The following is a 25,598-nucleotide window of genomic DNA, read 5'->3' on the forward strand; positions in this document are numbered from 1 at the left end:
TCATTTAGCCTTTACCAGCACTTCTGACAATTTTACAATAATACCATGATGAAATGAGTGAAATGGAGAAAAATGGCAAATGAATGGCAAAGAACAGACCTACTGAGGAACAGTGTGAAGGAGAAAGGGAGACTCTGTTGAATGGGTGTCGCGAGACCTCCTTTATAGTGGCTGTTTTTTCCTTAGTTCATCTGGCAGGAGCAGGAAAATGCTGCTGTGTTGGAGCTATAATAACTCTCAACCAGAATAGAGCAAAACGTTTTAATGGGACGTTTGCTATTTCAGAAGGGTACAGAGGGCAAAAACCCTGAATCTAGCCAAGCCACGAAAAAAAGAGGCTACACGCCTAAACCCGCTCCTTTTGTGTGGAAAGACTGAGCATTCCCACAGCAATGGTGACAGACAGAATAATGAAGGAGTGATATCCACTGTATAGACAAAAGTTTGTTGACACCTAAATAAGATTTGCATGTGATTTCTGAACATCTTATTCCTCATTTAGTCCCTATTTGCTGTTATAATTGCCTCCACTCTTAAAGGAAAATGTTTGGATTATGGAGATTTGTGCTCATTCAACCACATAAGTGTTAGTAAAAGCAGGTACTGAGGAGGCCTGGGGTGCAGTCAGCGTTCCCCTTCATCTTAAGGTTAAATAGGGTTTAGGCCAGAGCTCTATAGCAGGCTACTAAAGATCCACTTCAACCCATGTAAACTATATCTTCATGAAGCTGGCTTTGTGCACAGGGACATTGTCATGCTGGAAAAGATTTGGGTCACCTAATTTAAGTGAAGGAAATCTTTCATGCTACCACAACCAAAGCCATTCTACACAATTGTGTGCCTCCAGCTTTGTGGTAACAATTTGGGGAGACCCAGATATGACTGGAAAAGTTAGGTGTCCCAATACTTATGTCCATATAGTGTGGGGAAACAAGTTAGAGGTGGGGGGGAAGAGAAAGTCATTACCTGCATCCACGTCAGCTAGTAAACAGTGGCAGCCAAGGAAAGAGCAGAGAAATAAAAAAAGAAGCAAAAATCAAAAGAGGCAAGCCAGTTAAACATGCACAGTCATAACAGCACAAATTAAACTCAGCAAAAAGGTTGTGTGTGTGTGTGTGCGCAGAGAAACAAACACAGACTTAATAAGTACATAAGAGAGTCAGAGATAATCGTTCATTGAGTGTAACTGCACAGTAAGCTGTGGGTTAGAAGAGACTCAAACATTTCACATGCCATGAGGGCTTTCAGTTCAGCTGAACATCACCTGTACAATGTGCCATGTAGCACACAACAATGAGAGAGAAGAATAGAGAGATAACAGACAAATAACAGAAGAAGAAAATGACAGAAAAAAAAAATAAATTAAAGAATAGGAGAAAAAAAACAATGATCTAGAATTAAAAAATTAAACCAGGAGAAAAAGAGAGAGAGAGAGAGAGAGAGAGAGAGAGAGAGAGACTGTTCAGATGTGTAATAAAGGAATGTGTACACAGTGAAGATACAGTTGGGCTACAGAGGAAATATAGAAAAAATACAGCATGGATTCTGTAGGGACACTGTAGGAATACTGTGGGGGATACTGTAGGAATACTGTGGGGGATACTGTAGATACTGTGGGGGATACTGTGGAGATACCATAGGGATACTAAGGAGATACTGTAGGGATACTGGGCGGATACACTAGGGTGACTGGGGATAGTGTAAGGCTACTGTAGGGATACAGCGGGGCTACTAAGATGCGAGAGAAAGAGAGAGAGAGAGAGAGAGAGAGAGAGAGAGAGAGAGAGAGAGAGATAGAAGATGGCTGTTCAGACATGTAATAAAGAAATGAGTATACAGTGAAGATACAGTTGGGCTACAGAGAGAATACAAAAGGAATACAGCATTAATACTGTAGAATACTGTGGAATTACGGTAGAGATACTGTGGGGATACTGTAGGGCTACTTTCGAGATCCAGTAGGGATACTGTGGGGTTTCTGAGAGGTTACTGTGGGGATACAGCAGGGTTACTGTAGGGTTACTGAGAGGATACTGTAGGGATAATGTGGGAAAACTGTAGGGGATACAGTAGGGATACTGTGGGATTACAGTAGGATGGCTGTGGAGATGTGGGGTTAACTGTAAGGATACAGCAGCAATACTGTGGGGATGCTGTAAGGATGCTTCGGGGATACTGTATGGATACAGCAGGGATACTCTAGGGATACTGTGGGGATAGTGTGCAGTTACTGTAGGGATACAGTAAGGATACTGTGGGGATACTGAAGGCCATACACACACACACACACACACACACACACACACACACACACACACTCACACTCACACTATCTCTCTCTCTCTCTCTCTCTCTCTCTCTCTCTCTAGCAATAAAATCTTCCTCAAAATTATGAGCCTTCATGGTGTGTGTAAGTAAAAGCGTTTGTACGGCTGTCTCACATCAGCACAGGCTCCAGCTAAACGTTTGGAGCAGAGCTAGTAAGTGGTTTTGGGGTTTGGGGTTACTACACCAAAACTGTCCCAGTCTATTTGTAAACTCAGAAAGGCAAGGATTAAAAAAAGAGAGAGAAAGAGAACACATTTATCAGACTGGGTCAGGTTACTGAGACAGCAGCGCTGCAATTTTGTTTTTAAAGTTAGTTATGACATAACAGTAAAAGGCAGGAAGTAGGATCAGTGGAGGAAATCAGGCACGGTTCCGCCTCTCATGTCACCTGCTGCTCTTTTTGGCAGCGGCTGCTACAATCTTGAGCACACACACACTGACATCTTTTTCCCCCGGAGTGATTTCGCTGCTGACCACTGGTATGCAACGCCTGAGCTTTTATAGCACTGAGAGAGGCTGAAGAAAGTCAGTGGCCAGTACCTAACTGACTGACCCTGCGGCAAAAAGATTTTAAGGGGAAATTGTGTTCAATCACTGCATTACAACGCTGTAACGCAAAAATAGAACACAAATTCTCCCTAAAATGTATTCGCCAGAGGGTCAGTCAGTTAGTTTTCTCCTTACACACACCTTCAAGATGCCTCATGATGGAAGCATATCACAAAGAATCTGTCTGTATGCTGCGCACAAGCACGTGCGCACACACACACACACACACACACACACACACACACACACACACACACTCAATTATACATGGAGAATATAAGCAGCTTTGGAGGGAGAGAGAAAAAGAAATAGAAAAAAGTGCATGTGTGTGTGTGTGTGTGTGTGTGTGTGAGATCCAACAGAGAAAGAGAGACAGGTAAAGATGTATTAGAGAAAGATGGACAAAAAGAAAGAAAAAAAAATGTATCAGAAATAGATAGAGAAAGAATCACATGTTTTAGAGAGAGAGAGAGAGAGAGAGAGAGAGAGAGAGAGAGAGAGAGTGAGAGAGAGAGACAGACACATATCAGGGGGTGCATAAGAGTAAGAGAGACAGGTAAAGACAAGAGAGGAAGATGGACAAAAAGAGAGAGAAAGAAGGAAAAATATGCATCAAAGAGAGAGAGAGTGAGAGAGAGAGAGAGAGAGAGAGAGAGAGAGAGAGAGAGAACAGAGCTTTCTTCACCACCCTATACACCACAATATATCGTTACACACTGATTACCTTCTGGGCTCTCTTCCTGAACATAAGTCCCAGTCAGATACCTGTGCACCAGAGCAGACTTCCCACTGGCCAAGTTCCCCACAATACCCTACAACACACACACACACATACAAGTTAACATGATAATGATTGTATATACAATGTGCAAAGGCAGGAGTATGCAGTATCACAGTTGATCTGGTGTAGCAGATCCGTACAGAATGAGACGTGAGCGAGTAACCGACAGAAGGACGTGTAAATACAGTGTGGTGTCACTCAGTTACTGAAACTCACTCACGCTGTCTGCAATTCAGCCAGTTGTGACTCATCCACTCTCAGAGCTGTAATCATACTCGTGTGATAAGGTGTAAATATTGTGTTTGTATTGACTGGAGAAGCTTCCAATCTCTCACAGACCCTCAAACAGCCCACAATTTGCCCTACAGTGTGTATAGAGTAAAAATGTGCACCTCCTGAGGAACACTGTGGATTTTGTGTACATTCTTTTTTTTTAATTATTGCTGTGCGTCATTGGCGACATCATAACATGAAATGATGACTATTTATAAAAAGAAAAAAATCTAAAACATCAAAAAAAAATGACTGACTGCAGCTGATTTACTATTATGAGTTGATTGTGATCTCAAAATTTTGATCTGTGTAGATCAGTAGGAGATCAGGAAGAGATCAGCAGAAAAAAATACAGAGCATAGACCAGGGGAACAGAATAAGAGAACGGGGAAAAATATGCAGAGCACAGAATCGGAGGACAACAAAAGGAAAAAAGAATGGGGGAGAACAAGAGGAGATCAGAAAAGGAGAAGAACAGGGAGGGGACAAGGTGAGAACAGAACAGGACAAAAACAGGAGGAGAAAAGGGATAGAACAGAAGGAGGACTGGATAAGAACAGGAGAAAAATACAGGGGAACAGAACAGCAGAATAACAGGAGAGGGACTGGAGAAAAGCAAGTGAAAAAAAGGAGGCGAAGAACAGAACAGAGAGAGAAAAGGAAGGGAACTGGAACAGAAGGCAGCACTCACCACTTTGAGGTCTGGTACTGCGCGACTCAGGGTCCATTCCTGGCTGTTCACAAAAGCATCTGCAACACAAACACACACAGGTCATGAGGTTGCTTTCAAATGTCAAATGTTGAAATCACACACACACACACACACACACACACACACACACACACACACACACACACACACACACACAGCATTAATACTGTGTTAATTAGATGCTTTGGAAGCCACACCCTCAACACCCCCTCTGAACCACACCCATGCTTAGCTCATACGTCAACATCAATAAACGAGTCAAATACTTGTTTGCACGAAGAAATACACACTTCTTAATAGGAAGCGCCATGTTTTTCGGAACCAGTAAAGATCACAGTCATGCCTCAAAAGACAAAGGCTCTTAGATTCCCATCAATCAACATGAATTGAAAGTGACCACCCCAAGAAACGATTGTGCATTTTACATACTGAGTGCAGTCCATACTGAGATGCATTTTATTCACACTTGGTTTAAATGCTGTTTTACTGTAAAACATTAGCATCTCTGCAAAACAGACACTAACAAACAATAATAAATGAAACCCTACTGATACGATTTAAGACGCGTCCTCGGTAGAAACACTACTCAATTTACCAAACAGTGCTGCACTTTATGTAGACGGACGTTTGTGTACCCTTTTCTCATTCAGCTTTAATAAAATGAGGAGGCCTGGGGTGCAGTCAGAGTCCCAATCCATCGCAAAGATGTTTAATTGATTTGAGGTCAGAGCTCAACAGCAGGCCACTCAAGATCTTTCACTCCATGCCATTTACTCTATATGTGCACAGAGCTCACTTTGTACACAGGAGCATTGACATGCTGGAACACATTTGGGTCAACTCAAATGAAAGAAAAATGTAATGCTAACACATCCAAAGAGATTTTATACAATTGTGTGCCTCCAGTTTAGTTGTAACAGTTTGGGAAAGAAGACCAAATAGCTTAAAAAAAAAAAAAAAAAGTCAGGTGTCTCAATACTTTTGTCCATATAGTGTATTTCCAAATCCTCAGATTTCTTTCCATTTGAGACTCACTGCAACAATCATGATGACAGCAGAGTGTTTAAGGAGATAATCAGTGTGATTAATATCTTTGTACTTTAAAACCACAAACAGTTTTCTGTTAAAATTTGCTTCAGGCTGGATTTTTTTGTCTAACACATCAACACTCACATTTACGACATTTGGCAGACGCCCTTATCCAGAGCAACCTACATTTATCATATTCATACAACTGAACAGTTATGGGCCTTGCTGAGGAGCCCAGGAGTGGCATTGTGGTGTGGCTGGGATTTGAACTCATGACCTTCAGACCCAAAGTCCAATGTAATTGTAGTCGCATATGTTATACACATGGGGGTCATTTTTCCTAAATAGTTTTCCCAAAAAGAAACACCTGGTGTAAATATACTAGACTTCATGTCCACATTGCACACAGACACACACATGCTGTGTGGGAGCTGTTCATTGAGGAAAAACGATGGCTTCTGCAAAGCTTCATCATGCAAACGGATATTACAGCACTAGGCTGTAAACCTTTGGAAAGTCCACAAAGCACTACAGAGATAAGCCCCCTTTGAAAGAGAATCCAAATGAGCCACCCACCTCTGTGTTCTTTAATACAGATTGGAGAGGAATTGGCAGGAGCTTATACTGCACTGCTTTGTTTTAGGAGTGGGTGTCCAATTTTACATCTCACTTACATTTCTCAAAAATTGAAGACAACTAAAACTGATAATTACATGAAAGTAAAGACTTAAAAACATTTTACAGACTGCTGTAGGAAAATAGTCAGTGATATGAAGAGTTGTGCTTTCATCAGCACCAAGGCCATTTTTCCCTAGAATTCCACAATGCGTTTATTCCACTTATACAGCAGCACTTTAGTTCCGTTCATCCCTGATGCTGGAGCAGCTGTAAACCAAACCATGTCTCCACCACACACCATCCTAAAAACACCCTTAAATACCTCTTTAAACTTGGTTAGATATTCAAGGAAAGTTCTCTTAAACATTTGACCTTGTGATGGTGACCCTGTTGGGAATCTCTGCACAATAGCAAGAGTCATAAACAGAGATAAAAAAAAAAAAGGCCCCAAGATCCGGACCATGAGTGTGTATTAAGTAGCATCTGTGTATGACAAACAGGAAGGAAGCGAATTAAGACATACAATCTCAGACATTTGACCTTGCGCCGGCCTTGACCCTGATCGAATTGAATTTCGCAATTCATCTTCTGTTTACAAGCTTTTATTTTTCGCTCTATTTCTCACAAACTATACTTCTGAAATGTTGATTATAAGAATTTAAGGTAAGGTTGCAAAGAGGCAGAAAATTTCCTATACATTTCTGGAAACTTTCCATTGGGACTTCATCTGTGGAATTTTTTTAATATATTTCAAGGTAGAAACCTTGCCAGGAATTTATGGTGTAAGAAATTTGGGGGAAATGTAAATAATAGTAAGCATAAATAAAATTTATTTGCCATAAGCAAATATTTACATGCAAACTATGTTTAAAATTGACATTTTTGATGTTATCAGTATTAATGTAATATTTATGTAATTTACGTGAATCATCGCCAAGATTGACATATATTTCACATTATTTTGTATGCGGGATTCAAAAAATGGTCTGAGTTATATTATTAGAAATGCATGGGGACATGAAGGATGTTATACTGCATTATGAAGGGGATGTGTCCTCAGTAGCTGTGCAGTAAGTGTGCTGTGTGCATGTGATTGATGAAATTTAACTGAATTCTGGCTACATTTAAGTTCTCTGTTATAGGACAACTTGCAATTTAGCAAATTTCCCAGTTTCTTTCCATTAATTCCCACGGAAAGCTTCCAGTCTTGAAAATTCATGGAATTTTGCAACTCTAATCTCAGGTGGACAAACGTTTGTAGCGATTGGCTCGACAGAATGAACCGAGCTGGGAAGAATGTGCTGTAAGTTAGAGTATTTTGAGAAGCTGAATCTTTATCTCTGTCAAAGCTTGCCACCATTTTGTTTGCACAGATGCGTCACATGCTCGGCCCAAGATCATCCCATTGTTCCGCTCGAGATGCGTAAACCCATCATGAGAGCAGACGGAAGCTGTCAGCTGTCAGAAGCTCGGATGTTACTGACTCATATCTCAGGCTCAGGCCACAAATACTAATCTGGCTTTTAAATAAAAGACCCTATCTGAGCGATTTAACGGTAATGCAGACTATGAATACATCCATGACGGTCTGTCAGCCTCCTAATCTAATCTAATTATCAGTGCAGGGAGCTTTGACAGGCCAAGGTCAGACGTCATTTTCCCCGCGGTCAATCTTCTTTCCAATTCCACGTGCAATCTATTTCCAAATTGAATAAAAGTGTAAACATTCAGCCTGCTACTCTACTCAAGCTCTGTGGTTTACGAATAAAATTGGAACGAAGGGCTTATCGAAGGGCTCGCGTTCCCATTGGTAACGTAAGAGAATATTTTGGTTTAAATTTTAAAAAGCAGCACTGTTCTAGCATTTAAGATGGATGTGTACCAGGAATTATGCATTATTATTTTGACAGGAAGCTCATGGCATAAGAAACAATATAAATAATACATTATATATGAACACAAGTTTTACGCCCTTATCCAGAGCTACTTACAATTATTTATTTATTTATTTACAATTATTAGTGAAAGGAAAAAAAATGCTTGAATACTTTTGTCCATATAGTGTGCGCATTTATAATTTCAATAATGTTTGTTCTAATTGTGGTGTTGCTCTGAACGCATTGCCAATCTGAACACGCAGTTAATCCAATAAGATTTGAATGTCTGTATGCTGCTCCAGTAGCACTGAAACATTGACATCCAGTACATTTTTTTAAGTTTTAGTTTCTGTTCATTATTTCTCTGTACTACATCTCTCCCACACTGGCATATAGAAAAATACTTGCTTACGCTACACTTTCCACTCGCATAAGAATATATGTACTCGTACAGGTGTAGGAGTAAGCTCATGTATCCTGATCTGCCAAAGGAAATGCTCACTATCCAAAGCAACCCTGGTACAAGTTTGTTACACGATTTTATGAAGTGTTGCTTCTTACAGTAAATGTTCCAGTATTGGTCTTGCCAGTATACTCTGGTAGCCAATCAAAGCTGCACCACAGGAGACTACTACAGATGTGCATGCGCGTGTGGGGGAGGAAGATTAGTATTAAATCAGCCACTGGTCCGTTTCTACTTTCCCATGACCTGCTTAGCCTTCCCACCCGCACAGCCTGGGATCCAACACGACACACATCATAGCAACTATGGGCTCGTGTACGACCACTCACACACATGCTGCTGTGCTCGAAAAAACTAATTGTGGAAACACACTGACGGAATATCGTGTAGGTGGACACGTAACTGATTTAAGTGTGGAAACTCGGAAGGAGAAAACAAAAAATGTGACCACGATCGTGTAAAACGCTGTGGTATATTGATGAAGTACAGCAAAAGGGCACGTCACAGGTTTTTGCAGATGCTGGATTTTTAAACTCGTGACCGTCTGAATGGTTGAGGACTGTGTGTACCTTTGTGCTGTTCAGGAATCCCTAAAACTCAGCAGCTTTCAGAGTGTCCTCACCTCACTCCTCAGAAATTCTCTATACAGTGTTAACCCCCTCGTGCTTTCTTTTACAGATGCTGGCTCAAGCCTAGGGGGATTGAAGAAGTAGGTCAGACCTAAACTCGCAAATGCGCCCGCTATCAGCAGTTGCAGCCCCGATGGTGCCGGCTTGCATGTAATCATGCTGCATAGAGTCCATTACAATTCAGATGGAACAATGCTTTGTTCATTGTTACTGATTTTTTTTTTACTTTAAAAACATTAAAAAGGGATGGAGTGGGGATTTATAGTTCACTTCACTCATCCAGTAACCAGTGAAATAAAAATCTCTTCAATGACACATAGCGGAAATAAATAAATAAATAAATAAATAAACTGTTTTGTAATCGCTGTTTGATTAAAAATTGTAAAACATCTGCCTGACTTGTATGCTTCACTCTTTTCCGAATCCCTTCAGCGTACACTATCCGTGCACACACACACACACACACACACCCACACACACACACACACCAAGAACGTGGTCTGGCTGTTTGTAGTAAATACTGTTCATCGGCACGCGTTATTAGGCACAAATCCACGACACTGTTTCCACAATCAGGAATATGATCGGATGCGGAAACGGTGTGTTTCAACACTTCATAGCTTTTTGTCCAGGATACAAACGTGATGCTTTGTCACCAGAGCCGTTACCAAAACAGCAAGAGTCCAAGATTTCAAAGTCTCTCCTCTTAACTGCTTGTTTTTCCATAGTCTTTGTTACACCACATAATTAGCATGACATTTTGAGTTTTAATTCTCAATTGCTGCTTGTCATCTTAGTTGATTTGAACTTAAACTTGATTTGCCTGGTGAGTGAATCAGGGTATTAAAAAAAAGATAAAAAAAAAAAAAAAAAAGAAAGAATACAATATGGGCAAATGTTTCACACCAGTGTGATTCAGTCCCAGTGTTGCTGTTATGATAATCTCCATTCTTCAGAGACGGTTTTGCACCAAATGTTGGAACATGATGTAGGGATTTTCCCATTCAGCCACAGGCGCATTGAGCACAGATGTTGAGAATTTTTTTTTTTTTTTTTTTTTAAATCAGGCCTCGTGCACAGTCAGCATTCATCCCCTAAATGTTCAGCAGGGTTGAGGTCAAAGCTCCATGTAGACTACTCTGGTAAACTACACCGATGAGGCATAACATTATGACCTCCTGCCTAATATTGTGTTGGTCCCCCTTTTGCTGCCAAAACAGTCCTGACCTGTCGAGCATCAACAGCATTACCTTCGTCAGCAATTTGAGCTACAGGAGCTTGTCTGTTGGACCGGACCACACGGACCAGCTTTCGCTTCACACGTGCATCGGTGAACCTTGGCCACCCATGACCCCATATGTGTTCAGCAGAATATCATCAGTTAATTTCTTCAGTTAAATAATATAAAACCTGTACCTTTAATGTTATGGTGCTATAAAGATCTGCGACCATCTCAGCTCTTAACTCAGATGTTTTTTACACTGTGTATTCCATTTCTACAGGAGTGTTCTTGGAATTCGGTCCCCCATGTGCTGCCTACAGCTGTGCTGTTAGAACTAAAAGACACGTAGTGTGTAGGTCACTATGTTCTGTTCATCTCATTTTGATCTGATTTACTTCACCGCTTTATTCATCTTGTACTTGGAAAGGAATTTAGTCCAGTCTTTTGGCAGACACATTAAAATTTTTCAAATACATTCACACCTCGGGGCGACTGAGGGACACTGGTGGAGGAAATCAGTGTACATGTATATTTAATCTGTTAGAACAAGGTCACTTTATCAATTTAAATAATTACTTTTGTTTATTAATACTGCCTTAGGTACCTAATACCCTGGGAGGTTTTACACATTTAAAGCCATTACTCTTTTGCTTAAATTACGCATAAACACTTATTTAAAAAAAACAAAAACAAATAACATATATACGTTATATGTTTAGGTGTTGTAATGAGTTCTGTCTGATGCACAGGTCTGCATTGGCCACTCGAGTCTATTCAATCCATTCTGAGAACATCTCTTCCCTCAGATCTCTGAATCCTCCTCCCATCTCGCTCTCTCTGAAGACTGAGAACAGACTGTTTCATCTCTGGCCCTGCATTTTCCCAAAATAGAAACATGAAGCCTCAGTTCCCAGTGCGGTTTTTCGCTGCGACGCTACAAACAAAACTCCAAACGAGCCCATCACGCTCACAAAGACTTCAGTGCACCGCAAAATTCAGGGGAAAGCACGCTGGACCACACAAACACACACACAATTCTCTGCCGCACTCCAACTGACTGAGAGCACGTGCAGACGAATAGCTGTGCTTGTGTGTTACACGTACATGCTGAACGGTTCAATGCCGAGAGCCACTAAGCGAATGGAAAGAATGCAGCCGGTTGGTCCCTGGTGGACCGAAAACACACTGGCCTGCATTGTTGCCTCCGTGCAGCGTCTCTCTGGGGCTACTAATAGCCGTGTGCGTTCGCTGCTGGTCCTCTCCGGGTACTACTCGGCTACAGGATGTTGCTTCAGCTGTTTCCTGTTTTCAGACAAGAGCAGGCAGTGTTTTTTCCCAGTTTTCCCAGTATTCCCATCCCAAACGGAGCCGCAAATATACAGCAATCTTTCATTTTCATATTAGAATCTAATTCTTGGGAACGTGTGTGGCGGTTCTCCCTGAGGAACATTTGGGATGCAGCGGATCATCATTTTTAATGCCTGGTGCATGTGGTATCTGTTTACTCACAATCACTCCACAGATTTGAAGGAAGTGCAGACAGTTTGAAATGCTTGAAGAGGGAACATGGTGATTTATCGAATAAATGATCACTAGTGCATGCGGTGGCCACATGGCTAGGCTTTTCAGAGGGGTTTCTGCAGGCAACGTGAGAAACATTGACTGGTGTCAATGTGTCAATGAGCAAATCTGCTTACAGCCTCAGGATCAATGTCAGAGCATCCAGCAAAGTCAGTACACACACACACACACACACACACACACACACACACACACACACACACACAGTCCCAGCCCAAAGGTGTTCAAAAGGGTTAACGTCAAAACTCTAAACGAAGTGGTATCAAAGATTCAAGGCTAGTTTTGTAACACAGCACAAGGCTGCACACAAAGTCACATGGAGCGCCGACCTTCATAAGTCAGTGTGCCGAAAGACATCGCCCTGTGTACATCGGGAGCTGTGCAACGGGTGCTAATCCAACAACGTCCGTTAGAGCAAGTTAGAACAAAGAGAAAATGCAAAATCCTCGCACACGAGTTTCTCACCGGAAACATGATCTCACTTCCGCACCTACGCTACTTGCCAGATTTAGCTCCTGCAGACTGCGCCTTCTTCCCAAAGATGAGGCTCAAAGGTCGCCAGTTTTGACACCACTGTGGAGATCCAGCGGTGAATCGCAGAAAATGCTGGAAGAGCTGTATTGCTGTGCAAGGGAACTATTTGGAAGGTAATAGTGTGTAAACGTAGGTAAATAAAGTACTTTCTTGTAAACAGAGTAGGATTCTTAGCAGTAGTCGCATATGGCTGGAAAAGTCAGGTTTCCCAATACTTTTGTTTATTAAGGTAATTAAGGAACCTTAGAGGGTAAATGTTATTATCCAAAAAAGGTAAGCCTTCAGCACTTTTAAAACATTGCTGCTGCCACTGAGCTGCCCAACAGGGAGGGTAGAAATGCTTGCTCTGTCCCAGTCATTGCTGTACGCAGCAGAGGAGAGACAGCAGTATAGTTCAGCTCTGATTAAACACACAGAAAAAGGCCATCTGTGATCCTCCTCTCAACTAGAAATGACCCACAGGCATGGAAATGCATGCTTTTCCCTAAACTGTCACATGACTTCCTGCATCAACCGCATAGAAGAAAACGGTAATGCTTTAAAGGAGGTGCGAAGGTCTAAACCTTTCAATCCTGTCCCAGATTTCAAACTTGGTGCATCACACCGACACAAATAAAACTTTACACAAGTCTATTTCTGAAAGACGTGAGCCCAACAAACATAAATGTAGCCCCTGATCTTGTGCTCCATGAGCTCCAAAGTTAATTACTGGGTGTGTTAAAACTGGAAAACCGTGCTGCCCCACACAACTGGAGCTGTAAAAACACTCCGATGGTGTGATAAAGGGCAGGCGTTATCGTGCTGCTCCATTTAGTGAAGCTGATACGGGCGCAGAACACGACATATCTGCTCTTCCTCAAACATGTTCCAGACAGGGACAAACGGAAGAACGAGAGAGAAAAAAACAATCTGCAGAAGTGGATGTATTTTAAGCATCAGTGAGCTGTAGGAAGTACAGTATATGTACTGAATTAGTGGCTAAGAGTGGAAGTTGACTGGCGGCACCATGGCGACCAGCCAAACACACACAAAGCATGTACAGTGGTCCTCCGAAACTCACAAGGGTTACGTTCTAAGAAAATCTGAGAATTCTGGACGCACCCCCGCAGCCCCTATGGTACCATAGTAAATTGATCTAGACATTGTCACTTTTTTACAATAATGTGTTTTGAAAATTTTTTATGTAATTTGTTAGTGAAAACAGTTTAATGTTATTCCTAACGTTTCTGAACATTTAGTCCCGCTGCGTTTTCCCAACGATTGTTAAAATAATCCGCAACTTGCTGTTAGTGAGGTTCCAAATGAAAACCCACAAATTTTCCGAACTGCGAATTATCGAGGGGGTGACATATATATGTCATTCTATGTCTTTAATACTCCTTTTTCAGATAAACAGTATGTGTATTTAAAGGAAACTGTGTGTGGTGTCTAATAAGATTACAGGTCTGGACCCAGGCATTCGGAAGCCTGCAGAAATTGCAAAAAAGAAAAAAAACACATTTTGGCTGTAAGTTGACCCATTCACTGAAACAGGAAGTATGAGTGATACTTTTGAAGTGCTTGACCACGTTATGTGACAGCCAATAACCCTTGAGATATATATACACCATATATACACCACCCATAATCTTCTGAACCATGTGATGCCTAGGGAAGGAAATAATGTGTGGAAAACTGCACCAAAGAACTGATGTTGATGCTTTGCTGCTGTAAAGCAAAGCCCACCTTATAGAGCGAGACGTATACACAGACCAGGCATAGCATTATGACCACCTTCCTAATATTGTTCGCTCCCTACGTGCACCGTGTCTCCGGTTTACCACAGTTCTTTCCGTGGACCGGTTTTGATAGATACTGACCACTGCAGACTGGGAACAGAACACAAGAGCTGCAGTTTTGGAGATGCTCTAACCCAGGCGTCTAGCCATCACAATTTGACCTCTGTCAAACTCAAATACTTACACTTGCCCATTTTTCCTGCTTCTAAAACAGCAAATTTGCAGACAAAATGTTCACATGATGCCTAATAAATACCACCCACTAACAGGTACCTTGATGTAGAGACAATCAGTGCTATTCACTTCACCGCTCATACTGTTATAATGTCACAATGTTATGCCTGATCGGTGAATAGCTCTAGATTTAAACAAACGAACAATTTTAGTGGAAATCATTATACTGTAAGAGGTAATATATAAACTTAAGGTCATACTTCTGCCCATATGATTAAATGCTCTGAAACACCAAACTTGATTCAGTGACTTGATTCCTTTTACTTCAAGATCTTTAACTGAACCATTATTGCTCTGCAAGACATGTTTGTCTTTTGTACTTGCATCTAAATCTGTTCCACACACATATGCTACACAGACGTTTGTCTAGCTGGTGTGTATTCCGCAAATTTCCAGCCTGTCTAACGTAGTTACAATGGTGACAAGCGCACCTTTTTCAATCTCCATCCCTACTTTCCCTCTCAGCTCCATGAAAAACTATTTGTTATAAAATGCAGAGCAGAATTTTTGACAGTTACACATCTGTGCAGACAGATAAATAGCGCGAACAATAAAGCGTTTTTCCACTTCCTCCAAAGTCAAATCGGTCTCGGCACCGTTTCCTCCCTTCAGCTTTTCACCTAAAACAAAGCTGCAGCACAAAGAAGAAGAATGTGACAGACAGTTTGAGGGAGACAGAGATAATGTTGACAATTTATCACTATATTTCTGTCGTCTTTTTCTCCCTCTGTTGACTGCTATCATACGTGTAAGGTCATCAGCATCGTCAGCACCTCAGGTAATTTCGACATGGTCCAGAGACTACAAATACCACAGAAAAGATACAGACATGCCAGATCTCATCTCACAAATACACAGGAAGGAGCCCTGCTCCAGTCTCATGTGCTTCTTACCCAAACTGTTACCACGGAGTAGGAGGTATACAACTCTATAGGACGTCTTTGAACTGGTCGGGTGTCAACAAACTTTTGTCCGCATCATGTATGGACTATTTTAACATCTGTAGGCGTCTAATGTTTCAATAGTGTCCACAAAAACAAACCTTTTGCATTTATCGACGGACGAATGGAAGGCTGAGAAACACAGCAACAGTCTCACACCTCCTTACGTCAATGCTCTTTAAAGGAATGAGGGATATCTGCTCTCAGAGGCTTCTTTCCATGTTTACATGTCTGACTTAGAAGGCTGTAGCCACAAAGTACCACATTACACCCTCACATGTCTATGAAAGCAACAGATGCATACCGAACACCAAATGTACACAAACCCACGCACGCATTCCCCCGGTCGGGAGACAGTTTACACAACACGGTTAATAAACCAGAAATGATGGAGGGAGGGGGCCTCTTTCATATTCTCTCTGTGCTGAAGTTTTAAGTTACTGGCTCTAATATCACTCCTAGTCAAACCTTAATTCCACTCTTCCTAAACTCAGAATGTATTAAGAGTAAGAATTCAGGTCCACATCAACAGATCAAAAAGTGACGAGTGTTACAGAAACGATTTTAATTTACACTAAATTACCTTGAACGTCCTGAATCAACAATTAATGCTAGATACCAAAACCACATTGATAAAACTATTGTTAAAGTCACACAATGTGGTAGCATTAAATTATCCCTTCACTTAAACTAGGAGACCCAGAACCTGTTAGAGCATGACAAGGTCAACTGTGTATAAAGTCAGCTCCATAAAGACATCGTGTATATGGGTTGGAGTAGAAATTCTTCTGCTATAAACCACACATCGGAACCTCATTTTACCAACACCCTTCTGGCTGAATGTGCACAAACCTCCACAAGTGCACTACAAAATCTAGTGGAACATCTTCCCAGAAGAGCAGAGGTGATTATAACAGCAAATGGAGATTAAATGTGGAATGGTGTCCGCAATTATTTGTGCTCCAGCTCGTGCTTAAACAGGTACGAAATGTTTGTGTACCCTTATCATTTCATTATACATTTCTGAAAATGGTGATTCAGAAAATAAATATTCAAACTGAAAAGTTTGAAAAGAAAAATGTATTCAAAATAAAAGAAAACACCCATAATCTAAGTATGTGGCTGCACAAACAGAAAACACCCACAACACGTGCATCACCACATATTTAAACATGTTAAGCTCTATGCATTATAACACAGTCATACACTAATGTTACTGTAAAACAAGTACAGACAGTTTCTCTAATCATCTCTTCTTATAAATCCATTCAATAAAGCTCATGTGAGTGTAAATGCTGCATGCTGGAAATTATTTGATCTGGAGTCTTTAAATTCGGAATAAGCAATGGCGTCTGAATACCGTTAATGGTATGAGAAAGTAAGGATCAAGCTGTAGAGAAGTCCAATTTGTTTATTTACACAGTTATAGATTTCATGAAAACGGAAAATGGATGATAACGAAATAAATTCCTTGACATGGGACTTGGCCAAGCAGAGCAAGAACCCAATGGCCACTCTAACAGAGCTTCAGAAACGAGAGACGCCCATCTCAGAAAGTCTCCATTGATCAGGCCTAGAATGGCTAGACAGAAGCACTCCAGAATAAAAAGCATATGAAAAGCACTTAGAGGGCTCTGAGAGCATGAGGGAAAAAACACTAGTGTGATATGAAATTTTTAACACTGTAACACTTAACACTGAACTCGAGGCGGTGCTTCTCACAAAACCAGGTACCGCTCTTTGACTAGCTAATATCCCTACAGTGAAGCACGAGGGTGGCGGCATCAGAGGTCTGCTTTTTGAATCTGTTGAAATCAAATGATCAATATCAAACTGAGGTCAGATCACAGTTCAGCTTAAACAACTGAATGTTAAAAATGTGCTTTAATGATGATCTATACACGCCTATACAAATTGAATTTCGTGTAATAATAATAATTGAACCTCAGATACAAACATTTCTACATCCACTTCAGAAAGGGGTTTGTTTCCATGCAGCTGAAGTACATTCATCATTTGTACTTAGACCAATGTCATGAATCAGACACTTTATTGGTGCAGCAATAAACTTCTATGATGGCCGAGCCACAGATGTTCAACCAATTCTTCCCTCTGACTAGATTAAAGTCTATTATCATTAACACTGACTGCACCATTTCCTTTCACTCACTAACGGATGCCAGTGGCATCAACTATAATTAACAGTGTCCAAGCCTGACAAGGGAGCGTAGCAAAACACCCTCCCCCTCCATACATATTTCAACTCATTAACTGATGTGGTCTTCACCAGCCGGTCCCCTCCTTGTTTACAAATCAACATGAACACACAATATGAACAGTAAAAAAGCATTATATATCATAATAATTAATAACAATACTCGCTTGAAATGATAAGAAAAAGATATAAACAATATACAATAATGAAATACAAACAGTTTTTGACCATCTTAATCATTGTTATGAGGACGTCATCAACGCGGCTAGCTTCTTGCTAATGTTACTCCTGCTAATAAACTCTCCACATACCTTTGTTCTGTTAGCCGTTATTGTCTGCTGTTATTGTCTGCTGCGATTTCATTCCAAAATACTAAACGAGTGCTTGTGCATTCGCTTCAGTAGAACAGCAGCAGTAGCCGCTCGGGCCTGTAACTGTAAACATGTGGCGAAGGCAAAGCCTTTTATGAGCTCAGCGTGCTCACTTAGCAAACAAAAGACAGGCTTTTTTAAAAGGCATCTGTATTTTTTTTCCTCCGCACTTTGCATGTCGAACGTGCTAAGCTGAGTTCTTACAACTTGCAAATGACCGCTTACAATGCACCATGAACACAGTAACATTATATATGACAGTCAGTTTATAATTCAGCAACGTGCATCTGCAACCAAAGAAAAAACAATAAAAGCAGAACGTTTGACCCGAATGGATTTTTTTTCAGCAAACGGGTCAGGTGATAAATAAATAAATATATTCACATTTAGTTCCAATTTGCTGTTATAGTAACTTCCACTCTATTGGGAAGATGTTCCACAAGAATTTGGATTGTGCTTGTGAAGATTTGCAGGCATGCAGCCACAAGAGCGTTAGTAAAGTCAGGTTCTGATGCAGGGTGAGCAGACCTGGTGTGCAGTCAGAGTTTCACTTCATCGCAAGAGTCTGAGCTCTATAGCAGAAAACTCAGGATCTTCCACTCAAACCCATGTAAAGCAAATCTCCATGGAGCTTGAATTGTGCACAGGAGCATTGACATGCTGGAACAGGATTGGGTCTCCTAATTCATATGTAGGGAAAATGTAATGCTACAACATTCGAAAGATATCCCAATTGTGTGCCTCCAAAATTTGTAGCAACAGTTCAGGCAAGAACCACATAGGGCTGGACAAATCAGGGGTCCCCATACTTTTGTCCATATAGTGTGTAATATGTATAAAAACTCAACTGTAGCAAAATATCATTTTACACACAGTTCTAGAACAAAAGAAACATCATCCTGTCCCGTGAGTAAACAAGCACTGGGGGAGGGTTAAGTAAATGTTGACTTTTAACCCTTGTGAGCACTGAATTAATCTGCTAATAAAACACTGGTCGGCAAACAATGAGAGCTACATGCAATCACTCACTCACACACAGCCACACACGTGCGCGCTACAATACAACACCACCAGGAAGAGAGTTGCGAGGGAAATAAAATGAAACACAAAGCAAAGCGCCTCTGGCACCATGTTGACACGGTTGATGACGGTAACAGGTATTCGCTAGCCCTCGTACATTGACGCACGAAGTGGACAATCCGATCTGAGGCAGCAGGGGATCTCGAAAGTCTCTAAAGTAGCACAACAGGGTTCATCACCGTTCCTTTCATTTACTGAGAACCAAAGAAACACAGCGTGTGGTAGATTGTGCTGAGTCAATAGCAAAATGTGAAGTCGTTAACACGACAACAATGTGTGTGTAAGGAAGCACACGTTAGCAGGTAAAAGTGCACACATCTCCTCCACGTTTTCATTGCCTTTAAAGTTGCAACATTGACGATTTAGTCCCTGTTATAGCGCACACTATATGGACAAGGTATTTTAGTATTGGGACACCTGAATTTGCCAGCCATATGTGGTTCTTCGCCAAACACTTACCACAAACTTGGAACATAATTGTATAGGAAGTTTTTGGATGCGTAAACATTTAATTTTCCCTTCATTTAAACTAGAAGACCCAAACCTGCTCCATGACAATGCTCCTATACACAAAGCCATCTCCAAGAAGAAATGGTGTAGATGGGTTCGAGAGGAAGATCTTGAGTGGCCTGCAATAGAATTCTAACCTCAACCCTACTGAACACCTTTGGGATGAATTGGAACGCTGACTGCACCCCAGGTCTCCTCACCTCACCTACATCAGTACCTGACTTTACTAACACCCATGTGGCTGAATAAACACAAATCTTCTGAAATACGAAGTAACACAGATGCTTTGAGGAGTGATTTGGACTGTAGTTAATATCAGCAGTCTGCTACACTGACACAGGACTACAGTTTGCATCTGCTCACCATCACTGCACAACTCAACAACGTTTAGCTGTAATAAAAGGACATTCGGTGCCACCCAGATGAGTCGAGTTTCCATCTCTGGGAGTTTTTCCTTGCCACAGTCGCCACCGGCTCGCTCATTAGGGACAAACATACACTTATAAACAACAATCTTATTCATTTTTTATCACCACATTATCTGTGTAAAGCTGCTTTGAGACAATGTTTGTTGTTAAAAGTGCTATACAAATAAAAATTAATTGAAATCTCCACAAGCATGACTCTAAAATCTAGTGAAACATCTTCCCAGAAAAGTCGACAGCAAATAGAGACTAAATGTGTTCATAGTGTACATTACAGCAACAGTCTTCCACTTGCCCTTATTTTCCTCAATTGCACTTAAGGCACTTAAGACAAAAAAAACAAACAAAAAAAAAAAAACAGCATACATCAACAAATGTGTTCTACTTCGCCAGATAGCATCACCTTAATATACATCTACCTGTAGAATTACTGTACAGCAGGAACTACCACCAGAGCTGCTTTTTTTTTTTGCATCCATTCCACATGAAACATGTCACTTGTCAAACTCGGGCAGACGCAGACACACACACACACACACACACACACACACACACACACACCACTAGACCAACTCCATGACTATGAAGTCACTCTCAGCAATAATTATGAGAAAGACAATGCAGTCCTGAGAGCCGAGTGCAACCCTCATTAGCATGTTGATGGCAGGAAGCTAAAAGGCTGTTGAAGGCTGGACAGAAGCCCAGATGCCAATCTCCCTCTCAGTGCCCCACTTAGTGCCAATCTAACGGCCTAGTGAGAAAAGAGACATCACACCCCAGCTTCCCACATGCCACAGATAGGAGCTCTGCATGAGGGGGAAAGTGAGAGTAAGACAGAACAGGACAGTAGTGGAGAGCGATCATATTTGGACTATTTCATGAAAAAATGAAGAAGGAGAAAAGGTCTAGTACACTCTCACTCTCTCCCTCAGTCTCCATATATCCATTTTCTGATCTATTCCTGGAGCAGAGGCACTCTGCAAAAAATTTTATAACAATCTGACACGTTCAGTCACACCACCTCCGTACTGCTGCTGTTAATCATCAGACACTTTCCTCTACACAAGACACCCCCTGCATGCATCTGCATGAAACACAAGAAGAAAACCCCTAAAAAACAATTGGAAAACCGTGTAAATATGTACCAATGTAACCAATGTAAATATATTACATTAGAGTATTTTTGATAGCATACACTATATTGCCAAAAGTTTGTGGACACCTGGTCATAAGTATGGTGTGTGCTTTTTGCCATCGCATTCAACATATAAGATGTTCCACTAGATTTTGGAGTGTGCGTGTGGAAATTTGTGTTCATCAGCAACACAGATGTAGGTGAGGTGAGGAGGCCTGGGGTGCAGTTAGCGTTCCAATTCATCCCAAAGGTGTTCAGTAGGGTTGAGATCAGAGCTCTATAGCAGGCCACTCAAGATCTTCCTCTCTAAACCATGCAAACCATAGCTGCATGGAGCTGGATTTGTACATAGGGACACAGGTTTGGGTTTCCAAGTTCAAGCGAGTGTTAAAATTTTATTATACCGCATCCAAAAACATAGTATACAATCGTGTGCCTCCATATTTGTGCTAACAGTTTGGAGAAGAACCACATATGGCAGGAAAGGTCAGGTGTCCCATTACTTATGCCCATTTAATTTATATAAGAAGAAAAAAGAGATATAAACCAAGTCTATTTGCAGTGAGAGTGTGGACCATTAACAATGTGAGAACTGTCTTTCTTTTGTTCGGGTGCAGTCCAGGGACTCGGTTACTCATCTGAATGTTCTCTTATTTTTAAACAGCACCTTGTGCAAACGCAGTCGTTAATTAGAAGGCTCAAAGAAAGCAACTATTATCTCCTACTTCAGAGATTTTGTAACGTATTGCTCGTCAATGAAAAACAAATCTATCTGTGGTGATGATGATCTCTTCCAATTCCAACACAGAATGATAGCTGTATTGAATAAAGTTGTAAATGGCAGCATCGTTTAGAAAAATAACAGATTACACAGAAAGCAAGCTTCATGTGAGTCTGTGTTTTCTGGTACGGGAAATGCAGGTTGATGTAGTATGATCGAGGGGGGAGGCCTCGACCGGACACAAAAAAAAAAAATTATGAGAAGTATCAAATTGGAACGTCAACAGCAAGACAACAGAGAAATCATAGTGATTTCGACTGGTATAAATGTAGAACACACTGATAAAGCCGTAGAGAGACAAAGCAGGATTTTTTATCCACTATTTTATCCACTGAGGTCAACACACTCATGACAGGGAGTCTAGCCATTTCTGCACATTTACCTAGTCTTTGTGTAACGACTCCCAGACTGTTTTGCTTCAACAGACAAGAAAAACACAAACACACCCCCATCGTGTGGGTGAGGGGTCCAACCTTGAAACTCGGGTATTTAAAAAAAAAAAAAAAAAAAAAAAAAAAAAAAAAAAAAAAGACCTGCAGCAGGAGGTGTGTGCGCGCGAGTGTGTGTCTAATGGTGAATTAACGAGAGACTCGGTATGACAAATCGGCCCTGGCCTTTACCGAGCCCTCATCAGTCACAGCCTGGCACCCCGCACTCATTTACTCACCCACCCCTTTGCCTCTGCTGTTCATTTTTCTATTCGCTGTCGGAGCTCAAACTGAGTCGTTGTTCGTCTACACTCCTGCACGTCCTAATCTCCAGTGAGCAAACACGTGGATACACATGCAAATCAGAAGACGACTGCGTGATCAGATAAGGCTTTGTATCCAAATGCTACATCACTTTACAGCTGCGGCTTAATGAAACGCTGAACAATGGCCTTCGTCGGCGTAATTAAGGCTGAATCCGGAGACCGTATAGGATTATAACGGGACGTTGCTGATATGCAGATGAGCAAATGCTTTTAATTGATGCGTATCTTTGACGCTTGGTGCAGGGGGGATGGGGTAGAGTGGAGTTAGATATAGTTCTCTGAAAGCCTGTCAGGCTGGTTCTTTTACATACAACACCAGGAACATACACACACATTGACAATGGCACATCTGTCCAACACGCACAGCAAACCACCGCTAGAAAGAGGTCAGGTGAAGTCGTGAAACTGGTTTATGTGGAAGCACCAGCACCAGCATCTGTGCTGTAAATTAAGTAAATGTAAATTTATTCATTCCCATTCATACACCTTATATTTTTCTAACGCAAATGGGCAAAATTATGTATAAAAGCTTAAACTCTGCCTCCCAACACACATATACACAGACGTGGCCTTAAACACCGACTTCACACTCCCTGGCCTCTTAGACGTGATCCCAACGCTGTGCCGATGGCCTTGATTAGTTTGCCGCCGGCAGCCATTGAGTTGGCCCATTGTCCTTGTGACAGAAACACACAAACCGGGGCCAAGAGAAGCCTCGGGACTCAACTACCCACCACATAGAGATGGGAGAGAAACTGGGTGAGGAGAACCAAAGGGGGGCGGGGGACAGAAAGCCCTTCCCCCACACCATGAAGCTTGAGCCTAGAAAGGAAACTGTTATGGGTCAGCAGCCTCACTGGAAAACCCTGTCCCTCTACACATGCACGCTATCCCTCTACGAGATCAGAGTCGGATGAGAACGGGAGCTCTAATTTAAATATCAGACGTCCTAAGCTCATCACACCGCCTTTCTCCTAAAACTCACCAGGGAGTCACAGAAGCCTTAATGACCCAACCGTGATCAATCAGCGGTCCGGTTTGCAAGCAGGCGATGCTTCGGTTCACTTGGGCTTCATCTAAGAACAAGACCACGGCAAAACAGAGGCGCTCTTTCAATCCCCCAGTACTACTGCAGGGGGTCCAGATTTGCACAAACCTGCCTGTGATAAACAGGACGTTCAAAGACCAAAATACTAACCTCCCTCACACTGCAGGACGTGGTGGATTTTTTTTTTTTAAATAAAGAGCCAAAACAAAAAACAAGGGAACTTTGAGGTTCAGAGTTTCACTACAATTTCAACTGGAATGATCACGGCCTACTGAGATCACAGTGATCAATGCGTTCACTGGATTGCATCATTATTCATGGGATTGCATCATTATTTCGATGTCCAAAAGGAAGAAACGTATTATAAGTTGCATCTAAAATCAATACAAAAGGACTCTGATTATAAATAAATAATTTCCGCTTCCTACTGTCCGTGTTTGATAAAATAGGTGACAAATTATACATTTGAAAAAAATAATTACAATCTAGCAAAAGATCATTTAAAACTGTCATTTTGAGTTTAACTCAAACCTTTGAAAGTTGATCATGTGACCTGAAAACTGTATTTCCGTATTTTTTTATGTATTTTTTTTTTTTTTTTTTTTTTAGATTTACACAGGATAAACAGTACCTGTGAACATAGCAAACACCAGCAAATTCTGTTTCTGTATGTAGCATCACACACTCTGTAACTACAGGTAGCCATCATTTATTTATTCAAACAGCTCCATTCATTTCAGCATTTGTGACTCATAATGCTTGTGTTTATCAAACCACCTGCATTCATCAATGGATTTCTAAAATGTTCTTGCACAGAGACGTTTGGAATTAATAAACGGTTGCTTCTTTTTTACAGAGTGCATCAGGCAAGAAGGTTAAAAGACGTCTAGTACGTTCACAAAAAGTGTGTGCAGCCACAATGGTGAAAATTTATTACCGGACCCATGGTTAAAAAAAGTCCACTCCAGATTTTGTGCAAAAAAGTTCAATTGGTAGCCCAAAGAATGAGCTGACGGCTCCAAATCCCCTTGAATAATAAAGTCAGAACTCTCCCTGTGTGGAAGCACAGCTGTTTTGGTTGCCCGGCTCCAGCAGCTGACAAAAACGTTACATGCTCCTGCTGCTGAAAATTGACTCGTCAGCAAGCGCATAAAAACAACGGATGCAGGGGGAATAATAAAAAAGTGTCTGAGAAAAAGACTAAGAAGGCGTCATAGTAAAGTGCTTAGATGTATGGAAATGTGTACAGCAGCTTGACTGTGCAGAAACAGCAGGGCGGTAACACAGGAGAATTTAAGCACACCCTGACCACCTGTCCAAGCAAAGAGGAAAAAAGCTGAGCTAAACCTGGTGACAGCAAAAGGAAGGATATAACCTTTATGTAAGGTGAACAAAACACATTCAGGATGACAAGAGATGCCACCCTCATAAACGCACTACGAGGACTCTCATCTGCTACAGCAGAGGGTTTAGGCTTTACTCATTCATTAGTTCCTTAATGTCGCTCCCGTTCGAGTCCTGGTGAGCGGATGACTTATGAGTTAAGGGGAAGCTCTGAACCCTCTGGGTTTCTGCGCTATTTCAATTCCACTTCTGCTTCCCACAGACCAGGCACGTCCAACAAACACATTTTCCACTCTCTGTAAGATGATTAAGAGCCTGCTCCATCTGCATGCCTGAGTGCAATCAGACCGCAGTGCCATGCAGAATGCCATGCTCGGCATGTGAGA

At 41.4% G+C, this 25,598-nt stretch overlaps 1 protein-coding gene across 5 annotated transcripts in view; it reads right to left on the reverse strand.

Annotated features, from left to right (window-relative positions):
* The window catches only part of agap1 (ArfGAP with GTPase domain, ankyrin repeat and PH domain 1), a 142,860-nt gene that overhangs the window by 67,088 nt on the left and 50,174 nt on the right, over positions 1 to 25,598 (reverse strand). For 3 of the 5 annotated variants that reach the window (XM_046845842.1, XM_046845834.1, XM_046845818.1), the window contains exons 2-4: positions 4,623 to 4,681; positions 3,602 to 3,689; positions 967 to 981 (exon numbers count right to left, since the gene is read on the reverse strand). In XM_046845842.1, coding sequence (XP_046701798.1) covers positions 967 to 981; positions 3,602 to 3,689; positions 4,623 to 4,681 — 162 coding nt within the window. The remainder of the gene's footprint in view (positions 1 to 966; positions 982 to 3,601; positions 3,690 to 4,622; positions 4,682 to 25,598) is intronic. The other 2 variants (XM_046845849.1, XM_046845826.1) reach the window with 1 other exon arrangement.

This window comes from Silurus meridionalis, chromosome 1 (genome assembly GCF_014805685.1).
Source record: "Silurus meridionalis isolate SWU-2019-XX chromosome 1, ASM1480568v1, whole genome shotgun sequence".
NCBI classification, from domain to species: domain Eukaryota; kingdom Metazoa; phylum Chordata; class Actinopteri; order Siluriformes; family Siluridae; genus Silurus; species Silurus meridionalis.